The sequence below is a fragment of the Oncorhynchus gorbuscha genome, linkage group LG24 (assembly GCF_021184085.1).
Source record: "Oncorhynchus gorbuscha isolate QuinsamMale2020 ecotype Even-year linkage group LG24, OgorEven_v1.0, whole genome shotgun sequence".
In the NCBI taxonomy this organism is placed as follows: domain Eukaryota; kingdom Metazoa; phylum Chordata; class Actinopteri; order Salmoniformes; family Salmonidae; genus Oncorhynchus; species Oncorhynchus gorbuscha.
The window spans coordinates 60969606-60996808 of record NC_060196.1 but is presented as its reverse complement, the minus strand read 5'-3'; the positions used below and the strand labels follow the sequence as shown (position 1 = coordinate 60996808).

The window sequence follows — 27203 nt, the reverse complement described above, 5'->3', positions numbered from 1 at the left end:
GGGGGGGTTAACATCTGCTAACCATGTGTATGTGACCAATAACATTTTAGGTTGATTTGATAATTGTTCACGCTTTTGTGTCACTTCTCCTTCTACTCTCGACATATTTCCCGTGAAGAGTTGTGTGGTCTCTCTTTACGTAGAGCTGTGTGGTCTCTCTTTATGTAGTGTTGTGTGGTCTCTCTTTATGTAGTGTTGTGTGGTCTCTCTTTACGTAGTGTTGTGTGGTCTCTTTATGTAGTGTTGTGTGGTCTCTTTATGTAGTGTTGTGTGGTCTCTCTTTAGGTAGTGTTGTGTGGTCTCTCTTTAGGTAGTGTTGTGTGGTCTCTCTTTACGTAGTGTTGTGTGGTCTCTCTTTACGTAGTGTTGTGTGGTCTCTCTTTACGTAGTGCTGTGTGGTCTCTCTTTATGTAGAGTTGTGTGGTCTCTCTTTATGTAGTGTTGTGTGGTCTCTCTTTATGTAGTGTTGTGTGGTCTCTCTTTACGTAGTGTTGTGTGGTCTCTCTTTACGTAGTGTTGTGTGGTCTCTCTTTATGTAGTGTTGTGTGGTCTCTCTTTATGTAGTGTTGTGTGGTCTCTCTTTATGTAGTGTTGTGTGGTCTCTCTTTATGTAGTGTTGTGTGGTCTCTCTTTATGTAGTGTTGTGTGGTCTCTCTTTATGTAGTGTTGTGTGGTCTCTCTTTACGTAGTGTTGTATGGTCTCTCTTTATGTAGTGTTGTGTGGTCTCTCTTTATGTAGTGTTGTGTGGTCTCTCTTTACGTAGTGTTGTGTGGTCTCTCTTTACGTAGTGTTGTGTGGTCTCTCTTTACGTAGTGTTGTGTGGTCTCTCTTTATGTAGAGTTGTGTGGTCTCTCTTTATGTAGTGTTGTGTGGTCTCTCTTTATGTAGTGTTGTGTGGTCTCTCTTTACGTAGTGTTGTGTGGTCTCTCTTTACGTAGTGTTGTGTGGTCTCTCTTTACGTAGAGTTGTGTGGTCTCTCTTTATGTAGTGTTGTGTGGTCTCTCTTTATGTAGTGTTGTGTGGTCTCTCTTTATGTAGTGTTGTGTGGTCTCTCTTTATGTAGTGTTGTGTGGTCTCTCTTTATGTAGTGTTGTGTGGTCTCTCTTTATGTAGTGTTGTGTGGTCTCTCTTTATGTAGTGTTGTGTGGTCTCTCTTTATGTAGTGTTGTGTGTAAAAAGTGTCAAATTTTGGGGGGATTGTCATTGAACTCTGCATGTCTGTCAGCAGACGGGTTCAATTGTTACTTGACGTTTGAGTTACATGTTCACATGTCAGGTCAAGGATCTGCACCCCCCCCCCTTTTCGAGGTGAATTAATATAGTTGGTCTCAGTACACATTTACATTAAGCTAGTTAATCAGCTCTGTCACACACAGGAGTCAGGGAAGCCTAACTAAAGGTTGTTGTGATATGATGTCAGTGATATCGTATCACCCCTGACTGTTGTTGTCGCTGTAGGTCTCTCTCTTTACTTAGTGTTGTGTTGTCTCTCTTTGTTCTCTCTGTGTTTTGCCCTATATTTTTATTTGATTCCTGCAGGAGGCCTTCTGCCTCTTGGTAGGTTATCATTGTAAATAAGGATTTCTTCATAACTGACTTGCCTAGTTAAATAAAGGTAAAATAAAATGTAATACAATTATGCATTGATAAGGCTTAAATTGCCTACTTTTTTAATACACTTTTTGCATGCTCTTTATGGGGGGGTGCTTATATCTATAATTATATAAATTATACAATTGTATATCTTAAGGTTCTTGAAAATGTGGATGAGAAAGACCCTGAAATCCTTGATTTTTGACTTTCCAATTCCTGTACGAATGGTGTTTAAAGGATGTATAGTCCTAGACCTGTGTAGTCGCTGACTCTAACGAATGGTGTTTAAAGGATGTATAGTCCTAGACCTGTGTAGTCGCTGACTCTAACGAATGGTGTTTAAAGGATGTATAGTCCTAGACCTGTGTAGTCGCTGACTCTAACGAAGCAGCCAGGCCCGATTAAACGATTCCCCAGATTAAACAGAACAGGAAAGGTCTGACCAATCAATTTGCTGCATGCATGCCGGCCAGCAGCTGGTCTGCACTGGAAACCGGGCTGCACTGTGGTCAGAGGAAGGGGGAGAGAGAGAGAGAGAGAGATGGATGGAAGGGACGAGATATCAGAAGAGAGAGGGGGGGAGGGGGAGAGAAAGAGAGAGATGGAAGGAAGGGACGAGATATAAGAAGAGAGAGAGGGGGAGGGGGAGAGAAAGAGAGAGATGGATGGATGGGACGAGATATAGGAAAGAGAGAGAGAGAGAGATGGATGGATGGGACGATATATAGGAAAGAGAGAGAGAGAGAGATGGATGGATGGGACGAGATATAGGAAAGAGAGAGAGAGAGATGGATGGATGGGACGAGATATAGGAAAGAGAGAGAGATGGATGGATGGGACGAGATATAGGAAAGAGAGATGGATGGATGGATGGGACGAGATATAGGAAAGAGAGATGGATGGATGGATGGGACGAGATATAGGAAAGAGAGGGATGGATGGATGGATGGGACGATATATAGGAAAGAGAGGGATGGATGGATGGATGGGACGAGATATAGGAAAGAGAGAGAGAGAGAGATGGATGGATGGGACGAGATATAGGAAAGAGAGGGATGGATGGATGGGACGAGATATAGGAAAGAGAGATGGATGGATGGATGGGATGAGGTGAGATATAGGAAAGAGAGAGAGAGATGGATGGATGGGACGAGCTATAGGAAAGAGATGGATGGATGGATGGGACGAGATATAGGAAAGAGAGGGATTGATGGATGGGATGAGATATAGGAAAGAGAGGGATTGATGGATGGGATGAGATATAGGAAAGATAGATGGATGGATGGATGGGATGAGATATAGGAGAGAGAGAAATGGATGGATGGGACGAGATATAGGAGAGAGAGAGATGGATGGGATGAGATATAGGAGAGAGAGAGATGGATGGGATGAGATATAGGAGAGAGAGAGATGGATGGATGGGACGAGATATAGGAGAGAGATGGATGGATGGGACGAGATATAGGAAAGAGAGAGATGGATGGGACGAGATATAGGAAAGAGAGAGAGATGGATGGGACGAGATATAGGAAAGAGAGATAAGATGGATGGGACGAGATATAGAAGAGAGAGAGAGATGGATGGATGGGACTTAGATATAGGAAAGAGGGATGGATGGATGGGACGAGATATAGGAAAGAGAGATGGATGGATGGGATGAGATATAGGAAAGAGAGATGGATGATTTTGCCTTGATTTTATAAATTATACAATTTATATCTTAAGGTTCTTGAAAATGTGGATGAAAGACCCTGAAATCCTTGGATGGGATGAGGTGAGATATAGGAAAGAGAGAGAGATGGATGGATGGGACTCTAGCTATAGGAAAGAGATGGATGGATGGATGGGACGAGATATAGGAAAGAGAGGGATTGATGGATGGGATGAGATATAGGAAAGAGAGGGATTGATGGATGGGATGAGATATAGGAAAGATAGATGGATGGATGGATGGGATGAGATATAGGAGAGAGAGAAATGGATGGATGGGACGAGATATAGGAGAGAGAGAGATGGATGGGATGAGATATAGGAGAGAGAGAGATGGATGGGATGAGATATAGGAGAGAGAGATGGATGGATGGGACGAGATATAGGAGAGAGATGGATGGATGGGACGAGATATAGGAAAGAGAGAGATGGATGGGACGAGATATAGGAAAGAGAGAGAGATGGATGGGACGAGATATAGGAAAGAGAGAGAGATGGATGGGACGAGATATAGGAGAGAGAGAGAGAGATGGATGGATGGGACGAGATATAGGAAAGAGGGATGGATGGATGGGACGAGATATAGGAAAGAGAGATGGATGGATGGGATGAGATATAGGAAAGAGAGATGGATGGATGGGACGAGATATAGGAGAGAGAGAGATGGATGGGACGAGATATAGGAAAGAGAGATGGATGGATGGGACGAGATATAGGAAAGAGAGAGAGATGGATGGGACGAGATATAGGAGAGAGAGAGGACAGGAACAGGAAGAAAAATCAAAGTAGAGACAGCAAAGAAAGATCCATATGGTGGAGGGAGAGATAGAGAGAGAGAGAGATGGAGAGATGAGAGAGAGAGAGAGAGAGAGGAGAGAGAGAGAGAGAGAGAGAGAGAGGAGAGAGAGAGAGAGAGAGAGAGAGAGAGAGAGAGAGAGAGAGAGAGAGAGAGAGAGAGATGGATGAGAGAGAGATATAGAGAGAGAGAGAGATGGATGAGATAGGAGAGAGAGAGAGAGAGATGGATGGACGAGATATAGGAAAGAGAGAGAGATGGATGGATGGGACGAGATATAGGAAAGAGAGAGAGATGGATGGATGGATGGGACGAGATATAGGAAAGAGAGGGATGGATGGATGGGACGAGATATAGGAAAGAGAGGGATGGATGGATGGGACGAGATATAGGAAAGAGAGAGAGAGAGAGATGGATGGATGGGACGAGATATAGGAAAGAGAGGGATTGATGGATGGGATGAGATATAGGAAAGAGAGGGATTGATGGATGGGATGAGATATAGGAAAGATAGATGGATGGATGGATGGGATGAGATATAGGAGAGAGAGAAATGGATGGATGGGACGAGATATAGGAGAGAGAGAGATGGATGGGATGAGATATAGGAGAGAGAGAGATGGATGGATGGGACGAGATATAGGAGAGAGATGGATGGATGGGACGAGATCTAGGAAAGAGAGAGATGGATGGGACGAGATCTAGGAAAGAGAGAGAGATGGATGGGAGAGAGAGAGAGAGGGCACAGAGAGAGGGAGAGAGAGAGGGCACAGAGAGGGTGAGAGAGAGGGCACAGAGAGGGTGAGAGCTGTAGGGAATAGTGTTGCTTAATTCACAATACAGCATTTTTTTTTTTCCCTGCGTCAGCCCGATGTGTTCCTATAGCATTGTCTCCCTCAACGCTTCTATGTCACAGAGATCCACATTTAGAAATGGCCTTTCATATCCAGAGGAGGATTGTGGGTAGTGTATGTGAACTGCCAAATGGAGTTCACATACATCTTCTTCTTTTTTTTCTCTCATCCAAAGGTCGTAGCCAGGTCAGCTGAACAGCCAAAACTAAAGGACACACACGTTGCCTCTCAATCACTGTACTGTAGGCTTTTTTCTGTTGCTAATTTTACTTTTTTTTTTTTGTAATTAAAAAGACATTTGTTCATACTGGTGGTCCCCTTTGGGAATCGAACCCATGACCCTTGGAGTTGCAAGTGCCATGCTCTACCAACTGTGTGTGCGTGTGTGTGTGTGTGTGTGCGTGTGTGTGTGTGTGTACGTGTGTACGTGAGTGGCTGTGATTATTGTCAGTTGAATCAATCAGATGATAAGTGATAAATTAGGTTCGTAGTCTGGGTGGAGAGAACACTGAGGATAACTAATTTTGACGGCAAGACACACACACACACACACACGGCCCTAACGTGCACCTCCCCACAGCTCCATGCACTTGAAGGTAGCGAAAGGTAGATAAAATATGAAAACCAACAGTCCAATAGAACCCTGCCAACTATTACGCATTCTCGCGTTTTGGACTCTGATAAACACTTGACAGTGTCTGTTTGTTCGTGTTCAGCGGAAGTTGTGGCCATTTTGTTGTGTAATTTGCAGGGATTCAGAGACACCTGTGCTCTCTGCTCCATGATTCCACTCCTGCGTTACCATAGAGATGGAATGCCTCACACTCTCCACACATACACAAAGGAGCTGTTAATAATGTCTGTTTAATTATCCCAGGTTACACTTCCCTGTTGTTGACCCGTATCCCTGGTCTATGTTGTTTGGTTTGTAATGGAGTTGACCCCTATCCCTGGTCTATGTTGTTTGGTTTGTAATGGAGTTGACTCATATCCCTGGTCTATGTTGTTTGGTTTGTAATCGAGTTGACCTATATCCCTGGTCTATGTTGATTGGTTTGTAATGGAGTTGACCTATATCCCTAGTATGTGTTGATTGGTTTGTAATGGAGTTGACCTATATCCCTGGTCTATGTTGTTTGGTTTGTAATGGAGTTGACCCCTATCCCTGGTCTGATTGGTTTGTAATGGGTCTATGTTGACCCTATATCCCTGGTCTATGTTGATTGGTTTGTAATGGAGTTGACCCATATCCCCGGTCTATGTTGATTGGTTTGTAATGGAGTTGACCCATATCCCCGGTCTATGTTGATTGGTTTGTAATGGAGTTGACCTATATCCCTGGTCTATGTTGATTGGTTTGTAATGGAGTTGACCTATATCCATGGTCTATGTTGTTTTGTTTGTAATGGAGTTGACCTATATCCCTGGTCTATGTTGTTTTGTTTGTAATGGAGTTGACCTATATCCCTGGTCTATGTTGATTGATTTGTAATGGAGTTGACTCTGTTTAGATGAGTTATTGCGGCGATGCTTTGTTTTATTCTAGATGAAGGTGAATTATTACTGTCATAGGTTATGGAGTAGGTCTTTAGCTTTGGTCTGTGTTATTGTTAACTCAAGCTTTCATCTGTGTGACAGAGGTGACTTCTGCCTCTCACCGGAGCAGGAGAGTACAGTGCTGTAGAGAGGGGGTTTACTCTGCTTTAGGACAAACATCCCTTTCTCTCTAGCAGTGGGCTCTCCCTCTTCCATAGGATCTATAACAGAATCGACCAGTGGAAGGAAACATTTCTGTTAATAAACAGGGGGAACTTTGGAGAAGGCAGGAAGGAAGGAAGGAAGGCAGGAAGTTAAATGTTAGAGGTCAGTGTGGAAAGAGGGAAGGCGAGGATGGAGGCAGTTATCTTGTAAACTACCCTCGCTGCCCCCCATACACACACAAACAGGCATATGAACGCCACAGGAGGCTGCCGGGAGGAGTCATAGTTGGACGGGCTCATTGTGATGGCTGGAATATAATTCACGGGACGGTATCAGACTCATGGAAAACAAAAGTTTAACTCAGTTCCATTTCATTCCATTCCAGCCATTACGATGAGACCTTCCTCCTATAGCTCCTCCTACCAGCATCCTCTGGCACACACACTCACGCACACACCAGATTTTAAACATAAACACATGCACACACTCTCACACGCTCATCCGACAGAGGTAAGAAGAGAGGGGTGGCTAGATAGAGATGGTCTTAGGCTGCAAGACATCTTTATCTCATAGCAAGAAGATAGATAGAGATGGTCTTAGGCTGCAAGACATCTTTATCTCATAGCAAGAAGATAGATATAGATGGTCTGAGGCTGCAAGACATCTTTATCTCATAGCAAGAAGATAGATATAGATGGTCTGAGGCTGCAAGACATCTTTATCTCATAGCAAGAAGATAGATATAGATGGTCTGAGGCTTGCAAGACATCTTTATCTCATAGCAACAAGAGAAAAGCAAGGGCCTGATTCCAATCTTAAAATCTGGATACAATTTGAATTAGTAGTAGCCATATTCTGGCTTCTTGCTTATACTCTAGTCTTCACAAAACTAGACTTCACATTACTCGTCTTCTCATAACTAGTCTTCTCATGACTAGTCTTCTCATTACTATTCTTCACATTACTAGTCTTCTCATGACTAGTCTTCTCATGACTAGTCTTCTCATGACTAGTCTTCTCATGACTAGTCTTCTCATTATTCGTCTTCTCATATAACACCAGATGAGTTATTACATATGAAGACCAGCCTCAGAGGAATTGGGTTAAATGTGGAAGACACATTTCAGTTGAATATATTCAGTTGGACAACTGACTAGGTACCCCCCCCCCCCCCCCCCCCCCGCTTTTCCCCTTTCTCTTGAGCTGAAACCATGGAGTGTAAGGTGACGACTGAGGAGAGAAACATGGAGGAGGAGAGGAGGAGGAAGACAACAGATAGATGACAAACAACACATGGACAGAATGAAGGAAGAACAAAAAAGTAAGACGAAAGAAACTAGAAACACAGAGAAGAAAATCAATAAAAAGAGGATGGTCTCACGTTCAAAGTCAAGGAAAACTATTGGGCCATGCTCTAGTTCGGAGCAAGCCAGCACTTTCAGGAGGTTACCCATGAGTCTCCTAGAACAGAGAGAGGGGAGAAGAGGAGTGTGTGTGGATGATGAGGGGGAGGTGTGAGGGACGTTTGTGTGGTGTGGTCGGGTGTGATGGTGGCATACTCCGCCCAGGTATGTTGTGGTTGTGGGTGGTGTTTGCATGGCAACGTGGACAGACAGATCACTCTCTCCCATCTCACTCTCTGTTTCTTCTAGCTCTCTGCTGTCCAGCTTCTCAGTACTGAAGGGATGCTAGGTACGTCTGTCCAGCTTCTCAGTACTGGAGGGCTGCTAGGTACATCTGTCCAGCTTCTCAGTACTGAAGGGCTGCTGGGTACGTCTGTCCAGCTTCTCAGTACTAGAGGGCTGCTGGGTACGTCTGTCCAGCTTCTCAGTACAAGAGGGCTGCTAGGTACGTCTGTCCAGCTTCTCAGTACTGGAGGGCTGCTGGGTACATCTGTCCAGCTTCTCAGTACTGGATAACTGCTAGGTACATCTGTCCAGCTTCTCAGTACTGGATAACTGCTAGGTACATCTGTCCAGCTTCTCAGTACTGGATAACTGCTAGGTACATCTGTCCAGCTTCTCAGTACTGGAGGGCTGCTGGGTACATCTGTCCAGCTTCTCAGTACTGGAGGGCTGCTGGGTACCTCTGTCCAGCTTCTCAGTACTGGAGGGCTGCTGGGTACCTCTGTCCAGCTTCTCAGTACTGGAGGGCTGCTGGGTACATCTGTCCAGCTTCTCAGTACTGGAGGGCTGCTGGGTACATCTGTCCAGCTTCTCAGTACTGGAAGGCTGCTAGGTACATCTGTCCAGCTTCTCAGTACTGGAGGGCTGCTGGGTACATCTGTCCAGCTTCTCAGTACTGGAGGGCTGCTGGGTACATCTGTCCAGCTTCTCAGTACTGGAGGGCTGCTGGGTACATCTGAACTATCATATAGTCTGAACTATCTCCACTATCCTCTGTTTATTGTGATGTCAATTTAAATTAAAGATGAACTAAACTACAAATGGATCATGGACATGGGGCTTATGAGGACTGATTGGTTCAGTTCAGTAGGTCCAAGAATGAGTGAGGGTAGAGAGTTTCTGAACATGACAAACACCACACACCATGAGAACATCAACCCACGCCTAAAAACCCCATCCTTCACCTCTGACCTCCACCCTGCATCACACACCGATACAGACGTCAAAAACACACACATATGCATGCACATAACAGCGCTCACTTACTTTCAAAGTCCAGGAAAAAATGTGGACAGTTTTCTAAATCCTTGCCAAGGACCTTAATGAGGTTCCCCATGGCTGCAACCTGGACTGGAGAGAGAGATAGACAAACAGTAGAACTAACCTTAACCTGGAGAGAGAGATAGACAAACAGTAGAACTAACCCCAACCTGGAGAGAGATAGACAAACAGTAGAACTAACCTTAACCTGGAGAGAGATAGACATACAGTAGAACTAACCTTAACCTAGACTGGAGAGAGAGAGAGACTAACAGTAGAACTAACCCCAACCTGGAGAGAGATAGACAAACAGTAGAACTAACCTTAACCTGGAGAGGAGAGAGATAGACAAACAGTAGAACTAACCCCAATCTGGAGAGAGATAGACAAACAGTAGAACTAACCCCAATCTGGAGAGAGATAGACAAACAGTAGAACTAACCCCAACCTGCAGACACATAGACTAACAGTAGAACTAACCTTAACCTGGAGAGAGAGATAGACAAACAGTAGAACTAACCCCAACCTGGAGACACATAGACTAACAGTAGAACTAACCCCAACCTGGAGACACATAGACATACATTAGAACTAACCCCAACCTGGAGACACATAGACATACAGTAGAACTAACCCCAACCTGGACTGTAGACACATAGACTAACAGTAGAACTAACCCCAACCTGGAGACACATAGACACACAGTAGAACTAACCCCAACCTGGACTGTAGACACATAGACTAACAGTAGAACTAACCCCAACGTGGACTGTAGACACAAAGACTAACAGCAGAACTAACCCCAACCTGGACTGTAGACACAAAGACTAACAGTAGAACTAACCCCAACCTGGAGACACATAGACATACAGTAGAACTAACCCCAACCTGGACTGTAGACACATAGACTAACAGTAGAACTAACCCCAACCTGAAGACACATAGACTAACAGTAGAACTAACCACAACCTCAAGACACATAGACTAACAGTAGAACTAACCCCAACCTGGAGACACATAGACATACAGTAGAACTAACCCCAACCTGAAGACACATAGACTAACAGTAGAACTAACCCCAACCTCCTTGAGACACATAGACTAACAGTAGAACTAACCCCAACCTGAAGACACATAGACTAACAGTAGAACTAACCCCAACCTGGAGACACATAGACTAACAGTAGAACTAACCCCAACCTCCTTGAGACACATAGACTAACAGTAGAACTAACCCCAACCTCCTTGAGACACATAGACTAACAGTAGAACTAACCCCAACCTGGAGAGAGAGAGACTAACAGTAGAACTAACCCCAACCTGGAGAGAGAGAGACTAACAGTACAGAGAAATGCTTTTCTATGTTATATTGTTGTAGCAACCGTGTTATTTTAACCTTACTCTCATCTAATCACCTTTCCTGACCTATTGTCTCCCCTAATTGTTCATCTGGCTTTATAAACTGTGTGGTTCGAGCCCTGAATGCTGATTGGTTAAAAAAGCCATGGTATATCAGACTTTATACCATGTTTATGACAAAACATTTTATATTTACAACTCTAATTACGTTGGTAACCAGTTTATAATAGCAATAAGACACCTCGGAGGTTTGTAATATAATATAATAATAATATAATAATAATAATAATAATAATAATAATAATATAATAATATAATAATATAAATAAATAATAATATAATAATAATATAATAATAATTTGTGGTCCATGGCCAGTATCCCACGGCTAAGGGCTGTGTCCAGGCACTCTGCGTTGTGTGGTGTACATGAACAGGCCATAGTTGTGGTATATTAGCCTTTACCCAACCCCCTCATGCCTTATTGACGAATTAAACACAGTTAAAATGAAACTCTCTATTGATTAATCAATCATCATTGAATCGATCAATCAATCAGTTCATTGTCCATATAAATGCTACAGAACGTGCAGATGTTGGGTCAGTTTTCAGAGGCACACACAAAATGTAGCTAACCGCTCTCAGATCAATGTCTGTTGATAGCAGGTCTAACAGTATATCTACTGTCTGTTGATAGCAGGTCTAACAGTATATCTACTGTCTGTTGATAGCAGGTCTAACAGTTTATCTACTGTTGATAGCAGGTCTAACAGTATATCTACTGTTGATAGCAGGTCTAACAGTTTATCTACTGTTGATAGCAGGTCTAACAGTATATCTACTGTTGATAGCAGGTCTAACAGTTTATCTACTGTTGATAGCAGGTCTAACAGTATATCTACTGTTGATAGCAGGTCTAACAGTATATCTACTGTCTGTTGATAGCAGGTCTAACAGTATATCTACTGTCTGTTGATAGCAGGTCTAACAGTTTATCTACTGTTGATAGCAGGTCTAACAGTATATCTACTGTCTGTTGATAGCAGGTCTAACAGTTTATCTACTGTTGATAGCAGGGCTAACAGTATATCTACTGTCTGTTGATAGCAGGTCTAACAGTTTACCTACTGTTGATAGCAGGTCTAACAGTATATCTACTGTCTGTTGATAGCAGGTCTAACAGTTTATCTACTGTTGATAGCAGGTCTAACAGTTTATCTACTGTTGATAGCAGGTCTAACAGTTTATCTACTGTTGATAGCAGGTCTAACAGTATATCTACTGTCTGTTGATAGCAGGTCTAACAGTTTATCTACTGTTGATAGCAGGTCTAACAGTATATCTACTGTCTGTTGATAGCAGGTCTAACAGTATATCTACTGTCTGTTGATAGCAGGTCTAACAGTTTATCTACTGTCTGTTGATAGCAGGTCTAACAGTTTATCTACTGTTGATAGCAGGTCTAACAGTATATCTACTGTTGATAGCAGGTCTAATAGTATATCTACTGTCTGTTGATAGCAGGTCTAACAGTATATCTACTGTCTGTTGATAGCAGGTCTAACAGTTTATCTACTGTTGATAGCAGGTCTAACAGTTTATCTACTGTTGATAGCAGGTCTAACAGATTATCTACTGTTGATAGCAGGTCTAACAGTATATCTACTGTCTGTTGATAGCAGGTCTAACAGTTTATCTACTGTCTGTTGATAGCAGGTCTAACAGTATATGTACTGTCTGTTGATAGCAGGTCTAACAGTATATGTACTGTCTGTTGATAGCAGGTCTAACAGTATATCTACTGTCTGTTGATAGCAGGTCTAACAGTATATCTACTGTCTGTTGATAGCAGGTCTAACAGTATATCTACTGTCTGTTGATAGCAGGTCTAACAGTATATCTACTGTCTGTTGATAGCAGGTCTAACAGTATATCTACTGTCTGTTGATAGCAGGTCTAACAGTATATCTACTGTCTGTTGATAGCAGGTCTAACAGTTTATCTACTGTTGATAGCAGGTCTAACAGTATATCTACTGTCTGTTGATAGCAGGTCTAACAGTTTATCTACTGTTGATAGCAGGTCTAACAGTATATCTACTGTTGATAGCAGGTCTAATAGTATATCTACTGTCTGTTGATAGCAGGTCTAACAGTTTATCTACTGTTGATAGCAGGTCTAACAGTTTACCTACTGTCTGTTGATAGCAGGTCTAACAGTTTATCTACTGTTGATAGCAGGTCTAACAGTTTATCTACTGTTGATAGCAGGTCTAACAGTATATCTACTGTCTGTTGATAGCAGGTCTAACAGTTTATCTACTGTTGATAGCAGGTCTAACAGTATATCTACTGTCTGTTGATAGCAGGTCTAACAGTATATCTACTGTTGATAGCAGGTCTAACAGTTTATCTACTGTCTGTTGATAGCAGGTCTAACAGTTTATCTACTGTCTGTTGATAGCAGGTCTAACAGTATATCTACTGTTGATAGCAGGTCTAACAGTATATCTACTGTTGATAGCAGGTCTAACAGTATATCTACTGTTGATAGCAGGTCTAACAGTATATCTACTGTTGATAGCAGGTCTAACAGTTTATCTACAGTTGATAGCAGGTCTAACAGTATATCTACTGTCTGTTGATAGCAGGTCTAACAGTTTATCTACTGTTGATAGCAGGTCTAACAGTTTATCTACTGTTGATAGCAGGTCTAACAGTTTATCTACTGTCTGTTGATAGCAGGTCTAACAGTTTATCTACTGTCTGTTGATAGCAGGTCTAACAGTTTATCTACTGTCTGTTGATAGCAGGTCTAACAGTTTATCTACTGTCTGTTGATAGCAGGTCTAACAGTTTATCTACTGTCTGTTGATAGCAGGTCTAACAGTTTATCTACTGTCTGTTGATAGCAGGTCTAACAGTTTATCTACTGTCTGTTGATAGCAGGTCTAACAGTTTATCTACTGTCTGTTGATAGCAGGTCTAACAGTTTATCTACTGTCTGTTGATAGCAGGTCTAACAGTTTATCTACTGTCTGTTGATAGCAGGTCTAACAGTTTATCTACTGTCTGTTGATAGCAGGTCTAACAGTTTATCTACTGTCTGTTGATAGCAGGTCTAACAGTATATCTACTGTCTGTTGATAGCAGGTCTAACAGTATATCTACTGTTGATAGCAGGTCTAACAGTATATCTACTGTTGATAGCAGGTCTAACAGTTTATCTACTGTCTGTTGATAGCAGGTCTAACAGTTTATCTACTGTCTGTTGATAGCAGGTCTAACAGTATATCTACTGTTGATAGCAGGTCTAACAGTTTATCTACTGTTGATAGCAGGTCTAACAGTTTATCTACTGTCTGTTGATAGCAGGTCTAACAGTATATCTACTGTCTGTTGATAGCAGGTCTAACAGTTTATCTACTGTCTGTTGATAGCAGGTCTAACAGTATATCTACTGTTGATAGCAGGTCTAACAGTATATCTACTGTCTGTTGATAGCAGGTCTAATAGTATATCTACTGTCTGTTGATAGCAGGTCTAACAGTTTATCTACTGTCTGTTGATAGCAGGTCTAACAGTATATCTACTGTCTGTTGATAGCAGGTCTAACAGTATATCTACTGTCTGTTGATAGCAGGTCTAACAGTATATCTACTGTTGATAGCAGGTCTAACAGTATATCTACTGTCTGTTGATAGCAGGTCTAACAGTATATCTACTGTCTGTTGATAGCAGGTCTAACAGTATATCTACTGTCTGTTGATAGCAGGTCTAACAGTATATCTACTGTCTGTTGATAGCAGGTCTAACAGTATATCTACTGTTGATAGCAGGTCTAACAGTTTATCTACTGTCTGTTGATAGCAGGTCTAACAGTTTATCTACTGTTGATAGCAGGTCTAACAGTATATCTACTGTCTGTTGATAGCAGGTCTAACAGTATATCTACTGTCTGTTGATAGCAGGTCTAACAGTCTAACTCTTTACACTGAGTATACAAAACATTATGAACACCTGCTCTTTACACTGAGTGGACAAAACATTATGAACACCTGCTCTTTACACTGATTATACAAAACATTATGAACACCTGCTCTTTACACTGAGTGGACAAAACATTATGAACACCTGCTCTTTACACTGAGTATACAAAACATTATGAACACCTGCTCTTTACACTGAGTGGACAAAACATTATGAACACCTGCTCTTTACACTGATTATACAAAACATTACGAACAAAACATTATGAACACCTGCTCTTTACACTGAGTATACAAAACATTATGAACACCTGCTCTTTACACTGAGTATACAAAACATTATGAACACCTGCTCTTTCCATGACTTGGACTGATCAGGTGAATCCAGGTGAAAGATATGATCTCTTATTGATGTCACCTGTTAAATCCACTTCAATCAGTGTAGATGAAGAGGAGACATGTAGATGAAGGGGAGGAGACATGTAGATGAAGGGGAGGAGACATGTAGATGAAAGGGAGGAGACATGTAGATGAAGGGGAGGAGACATGTAGATGAAGGGGAGGAGACATGTAGATGAAAGGGGAGGAGACATGTAGATGAAGGGGAGGAGACATGTAGATGAAGAAGAGGAGACATGTAGATGAAGGGGAGGAGACATGTAGATGAAGGGGAGGAGACATGTAGATGAAGGGGAGGAGACATGTAGATGAAGGGGAGGAGACATGTAGATGAAGGGGAGGAGACGTGTAGATGAAGGGGAGGAGACGTGTAGATGAAGGGGAGGAGACGTGTAGATGAAGGGGAGGAGACATGTAGATGAAGGGGAGGAGACATGTAGATGAAGAAGAGGAGACACGTAGATGAAGGGGAGGAGACATGTAGATGAAGGGGAGGAGACATGTAGATGAAAGGGGAGGAGACATGTAGATGAAGGGGAGGAGACGGGTTAAGGAAGTATTTTTAAGCCTTGAGACAATTGAGACAAAATATTTAAGTGCCATTGAACACTGGTTAATGTCAAGAACTGCAATGCTGCTAGGTTTTTCACACTCAACAGTTTTTTTTGTGTGTATCAAGAATGGTCCACCACACAAAGGACATTCAGCCAACTTGACACAACTGCGAGACATTTGGAGTCAACAAGTGCCAGCATCCTTGTGGAACGCTTTCGACACCTTGTGGAGTCCATGTCCCGATGAATTGAGGCTGTTCTGAGGGCAAAAGGGGAGGTGCAACTCAATATTAGGAAGGTGTTCTTAATGTTTTGTAGAATGGTGGATGCATAGATATGCATGCTAACACACACACACACAAAGTTTAAAGGAAATTCATTATTGACTGGTTTCGTAATCATTAGCCAACCTAAGACTGGCCTGTAGGGGGCATGCGGCTGTATTACGTTCTCTTACCTTCACACCAGTCAAATGTTGCTATCTGCACTCTGTCTGTATGTCACTTCCCTCTTTCCTCTCCCTCTTCCTCTCTTCCCTCCTTCTCTTCTCTGCCGTGATCTGTTATTCCGTATCCTAGTAAATTGATTAATCACAGTCAGTCTGTCCCAGTACCGCATGCTATCTCACTGAGGTCCCAGTGGCTGCCTCTGCCTCTGCCTCTGCCTCTGCCTCTGCCTCTGCCTCTGCCTCTGCCTCTGCCTCTGCCTCTGCCTCTGCCTCTGCCTCTGCCTCTGCCTCTGCCTCTGCCTCTGCCTCTCCCTTAGACACTGTGCTACTGAGAACACTACTGTAGCTACTAGCTAGCTCTACACATCTCTCTCTCTCTTTCTCACACTTCTCTTTTTCTCTCCATATTCTCTCTGGTGTTTTAACTGAAGGGGGAGGAGGCACAATGATACCCTCTCTTCCTCTCCCCACACAGCATCTCTCACCATCTTCCTCGCCCTGTCTCTTACCAGAATATACCTCTCTCTCTCTCTCTCTCTCTCTCTCTCTCTCTCTCTCTCTCTCTCTCTCTCTCTCTCTCTCTCTCTCTCTCTGTCTCTCTCTCTCTCTGTGTCTCTCTCTCTCTCTCTCTCTCTCTCTCTCTCTCTCTCTCTCTCTCTCTCTCTCTCTCTCTCTCTCTCTCAATTCAATTCAATTCAATTCAATTCAATTCAATTTGCTTTATTGGCAAAATGTAACAATGTACATATTGCCAAAGCTTATTTAGGATATTTACAATATAAAAAGAAATAAAACTGAGAATCAAAATTTTTCAACAGTAACAACAATAACCAAGTGTCAAAATAACCAACACATTGAACAATAACAATAATTATATAGTAGAGGACATGTGCAGGTTGGTTGGTCTGTCAGACACTGTCCCTCAACTTGTGGCAGGCAGCAATGTAGTGCACTGCCAACCCACAGCTCTCTGCGTCCTCCCCCAACAGAACGGGTAGCCTATCCTCATCAGAGAGGTCTCTCTCTCTCTCTCTCTCTCTCTCTCTCTCTCTCTCTCTCTCTCTCTCTCTCTCTCTCGGTCTCTCTCTCTCTGTCTCTCTCTCGGTCTCTCTCTCTCTGTCTCTCTCTCGGTCTCTCTCTCTCTGTCTCTCTCTCTCTGTCTCTCTCTCTCTGTCTCTCTCTCTCTGTCTCGGTCTCTCTGTCTCTCTCTCTCTCTCTCTCGCTCTCTCTCTCTCTCTCTCTCTCTCTGCCTCTCTCTTACTCTCTCTGCCTCTCTCTCACTCTCTCTGCCTCCCTCTCTCTCTGCCTCCCTCTCTCTCCTCCCCCCCCTCCCCCCCCTCTCTCTCTCTCTCTCTCTCTCTCTCTCTCTCTCTCTCTCTCTCTCTCTCTCTCGGTCTCTCTCTCTCTCGGTCTCTCTCTCTCTCTCTCGGTCTCTCTCTCTCTCTCTCTCTCTCTCTCTCTCGGTCTCTCTCTCTCTCTCTCTCTCTCTCTCTCTCTCTCTCTCTCTCTCTCTCTCTCTCTCTCTCTCTCTCTCTCTCTCTCTCTCTCTCTCTCTCTCTCTCTCTCTCTCTCTCTCTCTCTCTCTCTCTCTCTCCCCTCTCTCCCATCTCTCTTCCTCACCTCTCTCCCCACTCCCATCTCTCTTCCTCACCTCTCTCATTCATCCCCTCTCTCTCTCTCTCCTCCCCCTCCTCCCATCTCTCTTCCTCACCTCTATCTCATTCATCCCCTCTCTCTCTTTCTACCCATATGCAAGGTCTCTGTGGTATCAGCTGTTGTTGTCGCTCTCCTCCCCCCTCCTTTCTTTTCTCACTCGTTCTTACCGTTTCTCGTGTTTGTCCTTATAGAGCTCTTCACTGCATCAACCAGGGCCTCTCAGCTCAACACCCACACGACAGCATCAAGTTCCACCACCTAGAGAGAGAGAGAGAGAGAGGTTGGTTAGCATGAGGTACAGTAGTTTGTGTCTGCATAACGTAAGGTTAAGTGCAGGTTAAGAGTGTAGTAGTGATAATAATACAGGAAGTAGTAGTGATAATCATACAGGAAGTAGTATTGACAATAATACAGGAAGTAGTAGTGATAATAATACAGGAAGTAGTAGTGATAATCATACAGGAAGTAGTAGTGATAATCATACAGGAAGTAGTAGTGATAATCATACAGGAAGTAGTAGTGATAATAATACAGGAAGTAGTAGTGATAATCATACAGGTAGTAGTAGTGATAATAATACAGGAAGTAGTAGTGATAATAATACAGGAAGCAGTAGTGATAATTATACAGGAAGTAGTAGTGACAATCATACAGGAAGTAGTAGTGACAATCATACAGGAAGTAGTAGTGACAATCATACAGGAAGTAGTAGTGATAATAATACAGGAAGTAGTAGTGATAATAATACAGGAAGTAGTAGTGATAATAATACAGGAAGTAGTAGTGATAATAATACAGGAAGTAGTAGTGATAATCATACATTACATCCATTTTACACTCTTCACTTCCCCTAGGTTACATGACAGGGATGTTCCCTTTCAAGGGAAGGAGTGAACAAGCACAGGACACATCTTCTCAGTTTGGACATCAGCCAAATCCTTTATTTTCACACTACAGTAACATAAGCCTGTTTATATCTGTCTCAGCTCAGTTGTTATAGCTCATGACCTCACACTACACACTAAACCCTCTAATCTAGTGTCTACTGTAACTATTGACGCTATCCATGGTGGCGTTGCATCATACCAGGAAGAGAGCTAGAGAAAAGAGAAAGAAAGAGATGGAGAATGGCTTTGCTAAACTGTTGCCAGGGAAACAAGCATGGCAACGGCGAGGCAGAGAACTTTCTGAGCTATTGATTAGCCTAACGACAACAAAACGCTAACCATATTTGTCTCCCAGCTGGACAGACAGAGAAGAAAGAGGTTGATAAAGAGAAACAAAGGAGAGAAGGAGACTGAGAAGGAGACAGAGAAGGAGACAGAAAAGGAGAGAGAGGAAGATGAAAGGTGTGTGTTTAAAGGAGATAGGTCTTCACAGTAAAAAGAAAACGGGGTTAACCTTCACATAGAGAGAGGTGCACCCTGGGATATTATTAATTCACCAGCGGGTTGCCATCAGTGTGTGTATGAATGTGACATTGTAGACTAGAAATATAAAAACACATCTTCTGAGTGCCAAACATCTCCCTCCTACTCTCTATTACTCTCTGTCTTTCTCTCTCTCTCTCTGTCTCCCTCCCTCTGTCTCTCTCTCCCTCTGCCTCGCTCTCTGTCTCTCTCTCTATCTGCCTCCCACTCTCTATTACTCTCTGTCTTTGTCTCCCTCTGTCTCTGTCTCCCTCCCACTCTCTATTACTCTCTGTCTTTGTCTCCCTCTGTCTCTGTCTCCCTCCCACTCTCTATTACTATCTCTGTCTCTCTCTTGCTCTCTTTCTCTCCCTCTTTCTTACGAACCCCCCCCCTCCCGCGCTGTCTCTCTCTCATCTAGTTAAAGTAAATATGAATTTGTATGTATTTACAATTTTTTTATATATTTTTTATTTCGGCAGCCTTTCTCAATATCAAGGCTGTGTTCACTGAGTCTGTACAGAGTCAAAGCTTTCCTTCATTTTGGGTCAGTCACAGTGGTCAGGTATTCTGCCGCGGTGTACTCTCTGTTCAGGGCCAGTCACAGTGGTCAGGTATTCTGCCGCGGTGTACTCTCTGTTCAGGGCCAGTCACAGTGGTCAGGTATTCTGCCGCGGTGTACTCTCTGTTCAGGGCCAGTCACAGTGGTCAGTTATTCTGCCGCGGTGTACTCTCTGTTCAGGGCTTAAATAGCATTCTAGTTGGCTCAGTTTGAAGCTCAACCGTCCCGTAAAAGGGAAGAAGATCCTCTTTAAGGATCCTCCTCTTCTGAGGAGAAGCGAGAAGGATCGGAGGACCAAGGTACAGCGTGGTTGGTGTTCATGTCTTTTTAATAAACAAACAGAACACTGGAATAAAACAATAAGCTATGTGAACAAAATGAAACTGTATGGCCCAAACACTCACACGGAAACAAACACCCACAAACCAAAAGTGAAATCCAGGCTACCTAAGTATGATTCTCAATCAGGGACAACAATTGACAGCTGCCTCTGATTGAGAACCATACTAGGCCGAACTCAAAACCCAACATAGAAAAACAAACACAGACTGCCCAACCCAACCATACTAACACGGAGACAAAAACAAAGGAACTAAGGAACAGAACGTGACATCCACTCCTTTTTAAAAAACAATTATCCTAAAATGACAAACCCAAATCTAACTGCCTGTAGCCCAGGACCTGAGGCAAGGATATGCATGTTATTGATACCATTTGAAAGGAAACACTTTGAAGTTTGTGTAAATGTGAAAGAAATGTAGGAGAATATTACACATTAGATTTAGTAAAAGAATATACAAAGAAAAAAATATTTTTGAAATCTTTGAAATGCAAAATGTATTACTCCACCCCAGGTACACTACTTTTAGACTGATCCAATGAACCATTGCATTTCTGTAAAAAAAAAATGGATCTGGACTGCTAAAATGTTTCTAATTTGTTTATGAATAACTTTTCATGTTCAAAACTGTGCACTCTCCTCAAACAATAGCATGGTATTATTTCACTGTAATAGCTACTGTAAATTGGACAGTGCAGTTAGATTAACAAGAATTTCATCTTTCCGCCAACACCAAATATGTCTATGTCCTGGGAAATGTTCTTGTTACTTACAACCTCATGCTAATCATATTAGCCTACATTAGCTAAATCGTCCCGTGGAAGGGACACCGATCCCCAAAAAGATTTTTAACATCATCCTCAGCTCTGGAATCTTCAGCAAAATTTGGAAGCAAGGACTGATCACCCCAATCCACAATACTGGAGACAAATTTGACCCGAATAATGACTGTGGGATTAAAGATTTTAATTATAGCGAATTGGAATTTGTGGTCTGTATATTTGATCATGTAGGATACCATCAACACAGGGTTTATATGTTGTCATGTAGTTTATTTAGTTGACGAATCCAGTGGATTCTCTCTCTTTCTCTTTCTCTCTATCCCCTATTGCCTTGCGCTCACTCACTCACTCACTCACTCACTCACTCACCACTCACACTCACTCACTCACTCACTCACTCACTCACTCACTCACTCACTCACTCACTCACTCACTCACTCACACACACACACACACACACACACACACACACACACACACACACACACACACACACACACACACACACACACACACACACACACACACACACACACACACACACACACACACACACACACACACACACACACACACACACACACACACACACACACACACACACCCCATGTAGCCCTGTGTTGAACTCCATAAGTAATGCATTGGACCGTAATTCTGAGAGAACCCACACACACACATCAGCGATCGCTGCACAAACACAACAACACGCCACACACCAAAGCCGAGTCCGATGCACGCAAACCATACACAAAGGAACACACTCCGAGAGAGCAATTAACGACATGGACGCTGGTCTGTGTCTAGAAAAGGTCTGGCTCACACTTCCTCACTTCCTCTCTTCCTCTCTTCCTCTATGCCTTCAGTCCTTGAGCAGGTAGAAGATACTGTAATACTCTAAAATGCATCAGTACTGTAATAGTCTAAAATGCATCAGTACTGTAATAGTCTAATATATATATATGCCATTTAGCAGACGCTTTTATCCAAAGCGACTTACAGTCATGTGTGCATACATTCTACGTATGGGTGGTCCCGGGGATCGAACCCACTACCCTGGCGTTACAAGTGCCATGCTCTACCAACTGAGCTACAGAAGGACCACAACACATCAGTACTGTAATACTCTAAAACACATCAGTACTGTAATTCTCTAAAACACATCAGTACTGTAATACTCTAAAAACACATCAGTACTGTAATACTCTAAAACACATCAGTACTGTAATACTCTAAAAACACATCAGTACTGTAATACTCTAAAACACATCAGTACTGTAATACTCTAAAACACATCAGTACTGTAATACTCTAAAACACATCAGTACTGTAATACTCTAAAACACATCAGTACTGTAATACTCTAAAACACATCAGTACTGTAATACTCTAAAACGCATCAGTACTGTAATACCCCAGTATATCAGGAGGCTGTATTCCTACACCAACCAAAGAGCTTTGTTTTGATTGGTCATCGTTGACCCCATGGATATGATTTGATATTGCCCCCTCAGCATGCACACTGTCAATGTCAGAGGTTACGGGGGTCATGGCAGGGTCAGGAAGGGGGGGTCACGATAGGAGACAGGGAATGTAAAGGTTATATACAGTATAGCCCTTTGATCGAACTAACTGATACCGGTACTTTCAGGGAACCACATATTGAAGTAAGCTACGTGCATTTAACTCAGAACACTGAGGCTGCGTTTACACAGGCAGAACACTGAGGCTGCGTTTACACAGGCAGAACACTGAGGCTGCGTTTACACAGGCAGAACACTGAGGCTGCGTTTACACAGGCAGAACACTGAGGCTGCGTTTACACAGGCAGAACACTGAGGCTGCGTTTACACAGGCAGAACACTGAGGCTGCGTTTACACAGGCAGAACACTGAGGCTGCGTTTACACAGGCAGAACACTGAGGCTGCGTTTACACAGGCAAAACACTGAGGCTGCGTTTACACAGGCAGAACACTGAGGCTGCGTTTACACAGGCAGAACACTGAGGCTGCGTTTACACAGGCAGAACACTGAGGCTGCGTTTACACAGGCAGAACACTGAGGCTGCGTTTACACAGGCAGAACACTGAGGCTGCGTTTACACAGGCAGCACACTGAGGCTGCGTTTACACAGGCAGGACACTGAGGCTGTCTATATGTCTCTATGACTACACTCTAAATAACAGTTACTATAACAACACTAGAACAGTCCATGTCTCTATGACTACACTCTAAATAACAGTTACTATAACAACACTAGAACAGTCCATGTCTCTATGACTACACTCTAAATAACAGTTACTATAACAACACTAGAACAGTCCATGTCTCTATGACTACACTCTAAATAACAGTTACTATAACAACACTAGAACAGTCCATGTCTCTATGACTACACTCTAAATAACAGTTACTATAACAACACTAGAACAGTCCATGTCTCTATGACTACACTCTAAATAACAGTTACTATAACAACACTAGAACAGTCCATGTCTCTATGACTACACTCTAAATAACAGTTACTATAACAACACTAGAACAGTCCATGTCTCTATGACTACACTCTAAATAACAGTTACTATAACAACACTAGAACAGTCCATGTCTCTATGACTACACTCTAAATAACAGTTACTATAACAACACTAGAACAGTCCATGTCTCTATGACTACACTCTAAATAACAGTTACTATAACAACACTAGAACAGTCCATGTCTCTATGACTACACTCTAAATAACAGTTACTATAACAACACTAGAACAGTCCATGTCTCTATGACTACACTCTAAATAACAGTTACTATAACAACACTAGAACAGTCCATGTCTCTATGACTACACTCTAAATAACAGTTACTATAACAACACTAGAACAGTCCATGTCTCTATGACTACACTCTAAATAACAGTTACTATAACAACACTAGAACAGTCCATGTCTCTATGACTACACTCTAAATAACAGTTACTATAACAACACTAGAACAGTCCATGTCTCTATGACTACACTCTAAATAACAGTTACTATAACAACACTAGAACAGTCCATGTCTCTATGACTACACTCTAAATAACAGTTACTATAACAACGCTAGAACAGTCCATGTCTCTATGACTACACTCTAAATAACAGTTACTATAACAACACTAGAACAGTCCATGTCTCTATGACTACACTCTAAATAACAGTTACTATAACAACACTAGAACAGTCCATGTCTCTATGACTACACTCTAAATAACAGTTACTATAACAACACTAGAACAGTCCATGTCTCTATGACTACACTCTAAATAACAGTTACTATAACAACACTAGAACAGTCCATGTCTCTATGACTACACTCTAAATAACAGTTACTATAACAACACTAGAACAGTCCATGTCTCTATGACTACACTCTAAATAACAGTTACTATAACAACACTAGAACAGTCCATGTCTCTATGACTACACTCTAAATAACAGTTACTACACACACACACACACACACACACACACACACACACACACACACACACACACACACACACACACACACACACACACACACACACACACACACACACACACACACACACACACACACACACACACACACACACACACACACACACACACACACACACACACACACACACACACACACACACACACACACACACACAACTGTGAATGCTGAGATGTGCTGGTAGAGATTGTTGATGCTGCTTGTGTCTCAGTGCTGTCAGAGATAGCTAGTGTAGCCTTCAATCATTCTGATCTACAACCTTTAGAAGTTCATGAACAGGATTTGAATGATAATAGCACAGGGATGCCGGGCATCATATCTTGAGATCCTTCACGCTGCTTTAATAAAGGGATGAAAGAGAAGAATAGAGACAGAGAGAGAGAGAGAGAGAGAGGAGAGTGAGAAAGAGAGAGAGAGAGAGAGAGAAGAGAGTGAGAAAGAAATAGAGACATGAAGGGAGAGAGAGAAAGAGTGACTGACCCAAAATTAAGGAAATACCACAGTGTTCCATCACAGCAGCAAGATTTGTGACCTGTTACCACAAGAAAAGGGGCAACCAGTGAAGAACAAACACCATTGTAAATACAACCCATATTTATGCTTATTTATTTTCCCTTTTGTACATTAACTATTTGCATATTATTACAACACTGTATATATAAATACTATGACATTTGAAATGTCTTTATTCTTTTGGGAACTTCTGTGAGTGTAATGTTTACTCTTTCATTCATTTTTTAATGCTTATTTCACAAAGTGTTTATTATATTTTTCACTTTGACAATGTAAACATATGTTTCCCGTGCTGATAAAGTTAAATTAGTATGGGACAGATGGAGACAAAGACAAAAGGAGAGAAGGACACAACACATCTGACCTCAATGTCAATCTCTAAGGCTACGGTACAGTAAAGTTGTATCATCACAACAATTATCTGGGTCAAATATTTTCTAGGAGCACTGGTGCTCCCAAATTAAATATCCAGGTCACACATCAACATATTTAGGAGTATATATTTACATTTTTCTTTAACCTTTATTTAACTAGTCAGTTAAAGAACACATTCTTCTTTTCAATGACGGTTTAGGAGCAATTTTTATTTATGTATTTTACAATGACAGCCTTCAAGGGAACACGTGGGTTAACTGCCTTGTTCAGTGGCAGAATGACAGCCTTCAAGGGAACATGTGGGTTAACTGCCTTGTTCAGGGGCAGAATGACAGATTTGTACCTTGTCAGCTCGGGGATTCGAGTCCAACGCTCTAGGTTACCTGGGTTAACCACTGGCTTGTTCTAACCACTGGCAGAACCACTGGCTAGCCGCCCTCTCTAACCACTAGGGAACCACTAGGCTACCTGGGCTTAACCACTAGGATACCTTGTTCCAGGGCTACCTGAACCACTAGGCTACCTGCCGCCCGCTCTAACCACTAGGCTACCTGCCGCCCGCTCTAACCACTAGGCTACCTGTGTCAACCACTAGCTACCTGGGCTCTAACCACTAGGCTACCTGCCGCCCTCTCTAACCACTAGGCTACCTGCCGCCCTCTCTAACCACTAGGCTACCTGCCGCCCTCTCTAACCACTAGGCTACCTGCCGCCCTCTCTAACCACTAGGCTACCTGCCGCCCGCTCTAACCACTAGGATACCTGCCGCCCGCTCTAACCACTAGGCTACCTGCCGCCCGCTCTAACCACTAGGCTACCTGCCGCCCGCTCTAACCACTAGGCTACCTGCCGCCCGCTCTAACCACTAGGCTACCTGTCGCCCGCTCTAACCACTAGGCTACCTGTCGCCCGCTCTAACCACTAGGCTACCTGTCGCCCGCTCTAACCACTAGGCTACCTGTCGCCCTCTCTAACCACTAGGCTACCTGCCGCCCGCTCAAACCACTAGGCTACCTGTCGCCCTCTCAAACCACTAGGCTACCTGCCGCCCTCTCAAACCACTAGGCTACCTGCCGCCCTCTCAAACCACTAGGCTACCTGCCGCCCTCTCAAACCACTAGGCTACCTGTCGCCCTCTCAAACCACTAGGCTACCTGCCGCCCTCTCTAACCACTAGGCTACCTGCCGCCCTCTCTAACCACTAGGCTACCTGCCGCCCGCTCTAACCACTAGGCTACCTGCCGCCCTCTCTAACCACTAGGCTACCTGCCGCCCTCTCTAACCACTAGGCTACCTGCCGCCCTCTCTAACCACTAGGCTACCTGCCGCCCTCTCTAACCACTAGGCTACCTGCCGCCCGCTCTAACCACTAGGCTACCTGCCGCCCTCTCTAACCACTAGGCTACCTGCCGCCCTCTCTAACCACTAGGCTACCTGCCGCCCTCTCTAACCACTAGGCTACCTGCCGCCCGCTCTAACCACTAGGCTACCTGCCGCCCTCTCTAACCACTAGGCTACCTGCCGCCCTCTCTAACCACTAGGCTACCTGCCGCCCTCTCTAACCACTAGGCTACCTGCCGCCCTCTCTAACCACTAGGCTACCTGCCGCCCTCTCTAACCACTAGGCTACCTGCCGCCCGCTCTAACCACTATCCTAACTGTATGACCATAATGATCTCATTGTAGTGTCCTGCCTGAGGGAGAGAAAGAGAGAGAGATGAGCGGAGAACAACAATCTCTCTAGATAGTTTCCTACTGGCGACAGAATCCGCATTAAAGAAAACATGCACATTCTCCCGCAAGTGGTGTGTTTCCACCAAACCGACTTGTTGCTGATGAAGATCAGTGTGTGTGAAGATTGATGTACTTTTCACTTAAGTTGTTATATACCCGAAAAAATGTTCAATGCCTTTTCAACTCTACCGAAGGTTTTGTCTTAAAAACAGTTGCAAATGTGCCTACTTTGATATTGTCATGCTGCTCGA

The 27203-nt window shown here is 43.1% G+C and overlaps 1 protein-coding gene across 7 annotated transcripts in view; it reads right to left on the bottom strand.

Moving 5' to 3' along the window:
- LOC124013240 (CYFIP-related Rac1 interactor A-like) overlaps window positions 1–27203 on the bottom strand; it is a 112850-nt gene that overhangs the window by 23195 nt on the left and 62452 nt on the right. Inside the window, exons 2-5 of one of the 7 annotated variants that reach the window (XM_046327493.1) lie at window positions 17890–17980; window positions 16076–16192; window positions 9328–9411; window positions 8037–8116 (exon numbers count right to left, since the gene is read on the bottom strand). In XM_046327493.1, coding sequence (XP_046183449.1) covers window positions 8037–8109 — 73 coding nt within the window. In that variant the 5' untranslated portion in view covers window positions 8110–8116; window positions 9328–9411; window positions 16076–16192; window positions 17890–17980. The remainder of the gene's footprint in view (window positions 1–8036; window positions 8117–9327; window positions 9412–16075; window positions 16193–17889; window positions 17981–27203) is intronic. The other 6 variants (XM_046327494.1, XM_046327492.1, XM_046327498.1 and 3 more) reach the window with 6 other exon arrangements.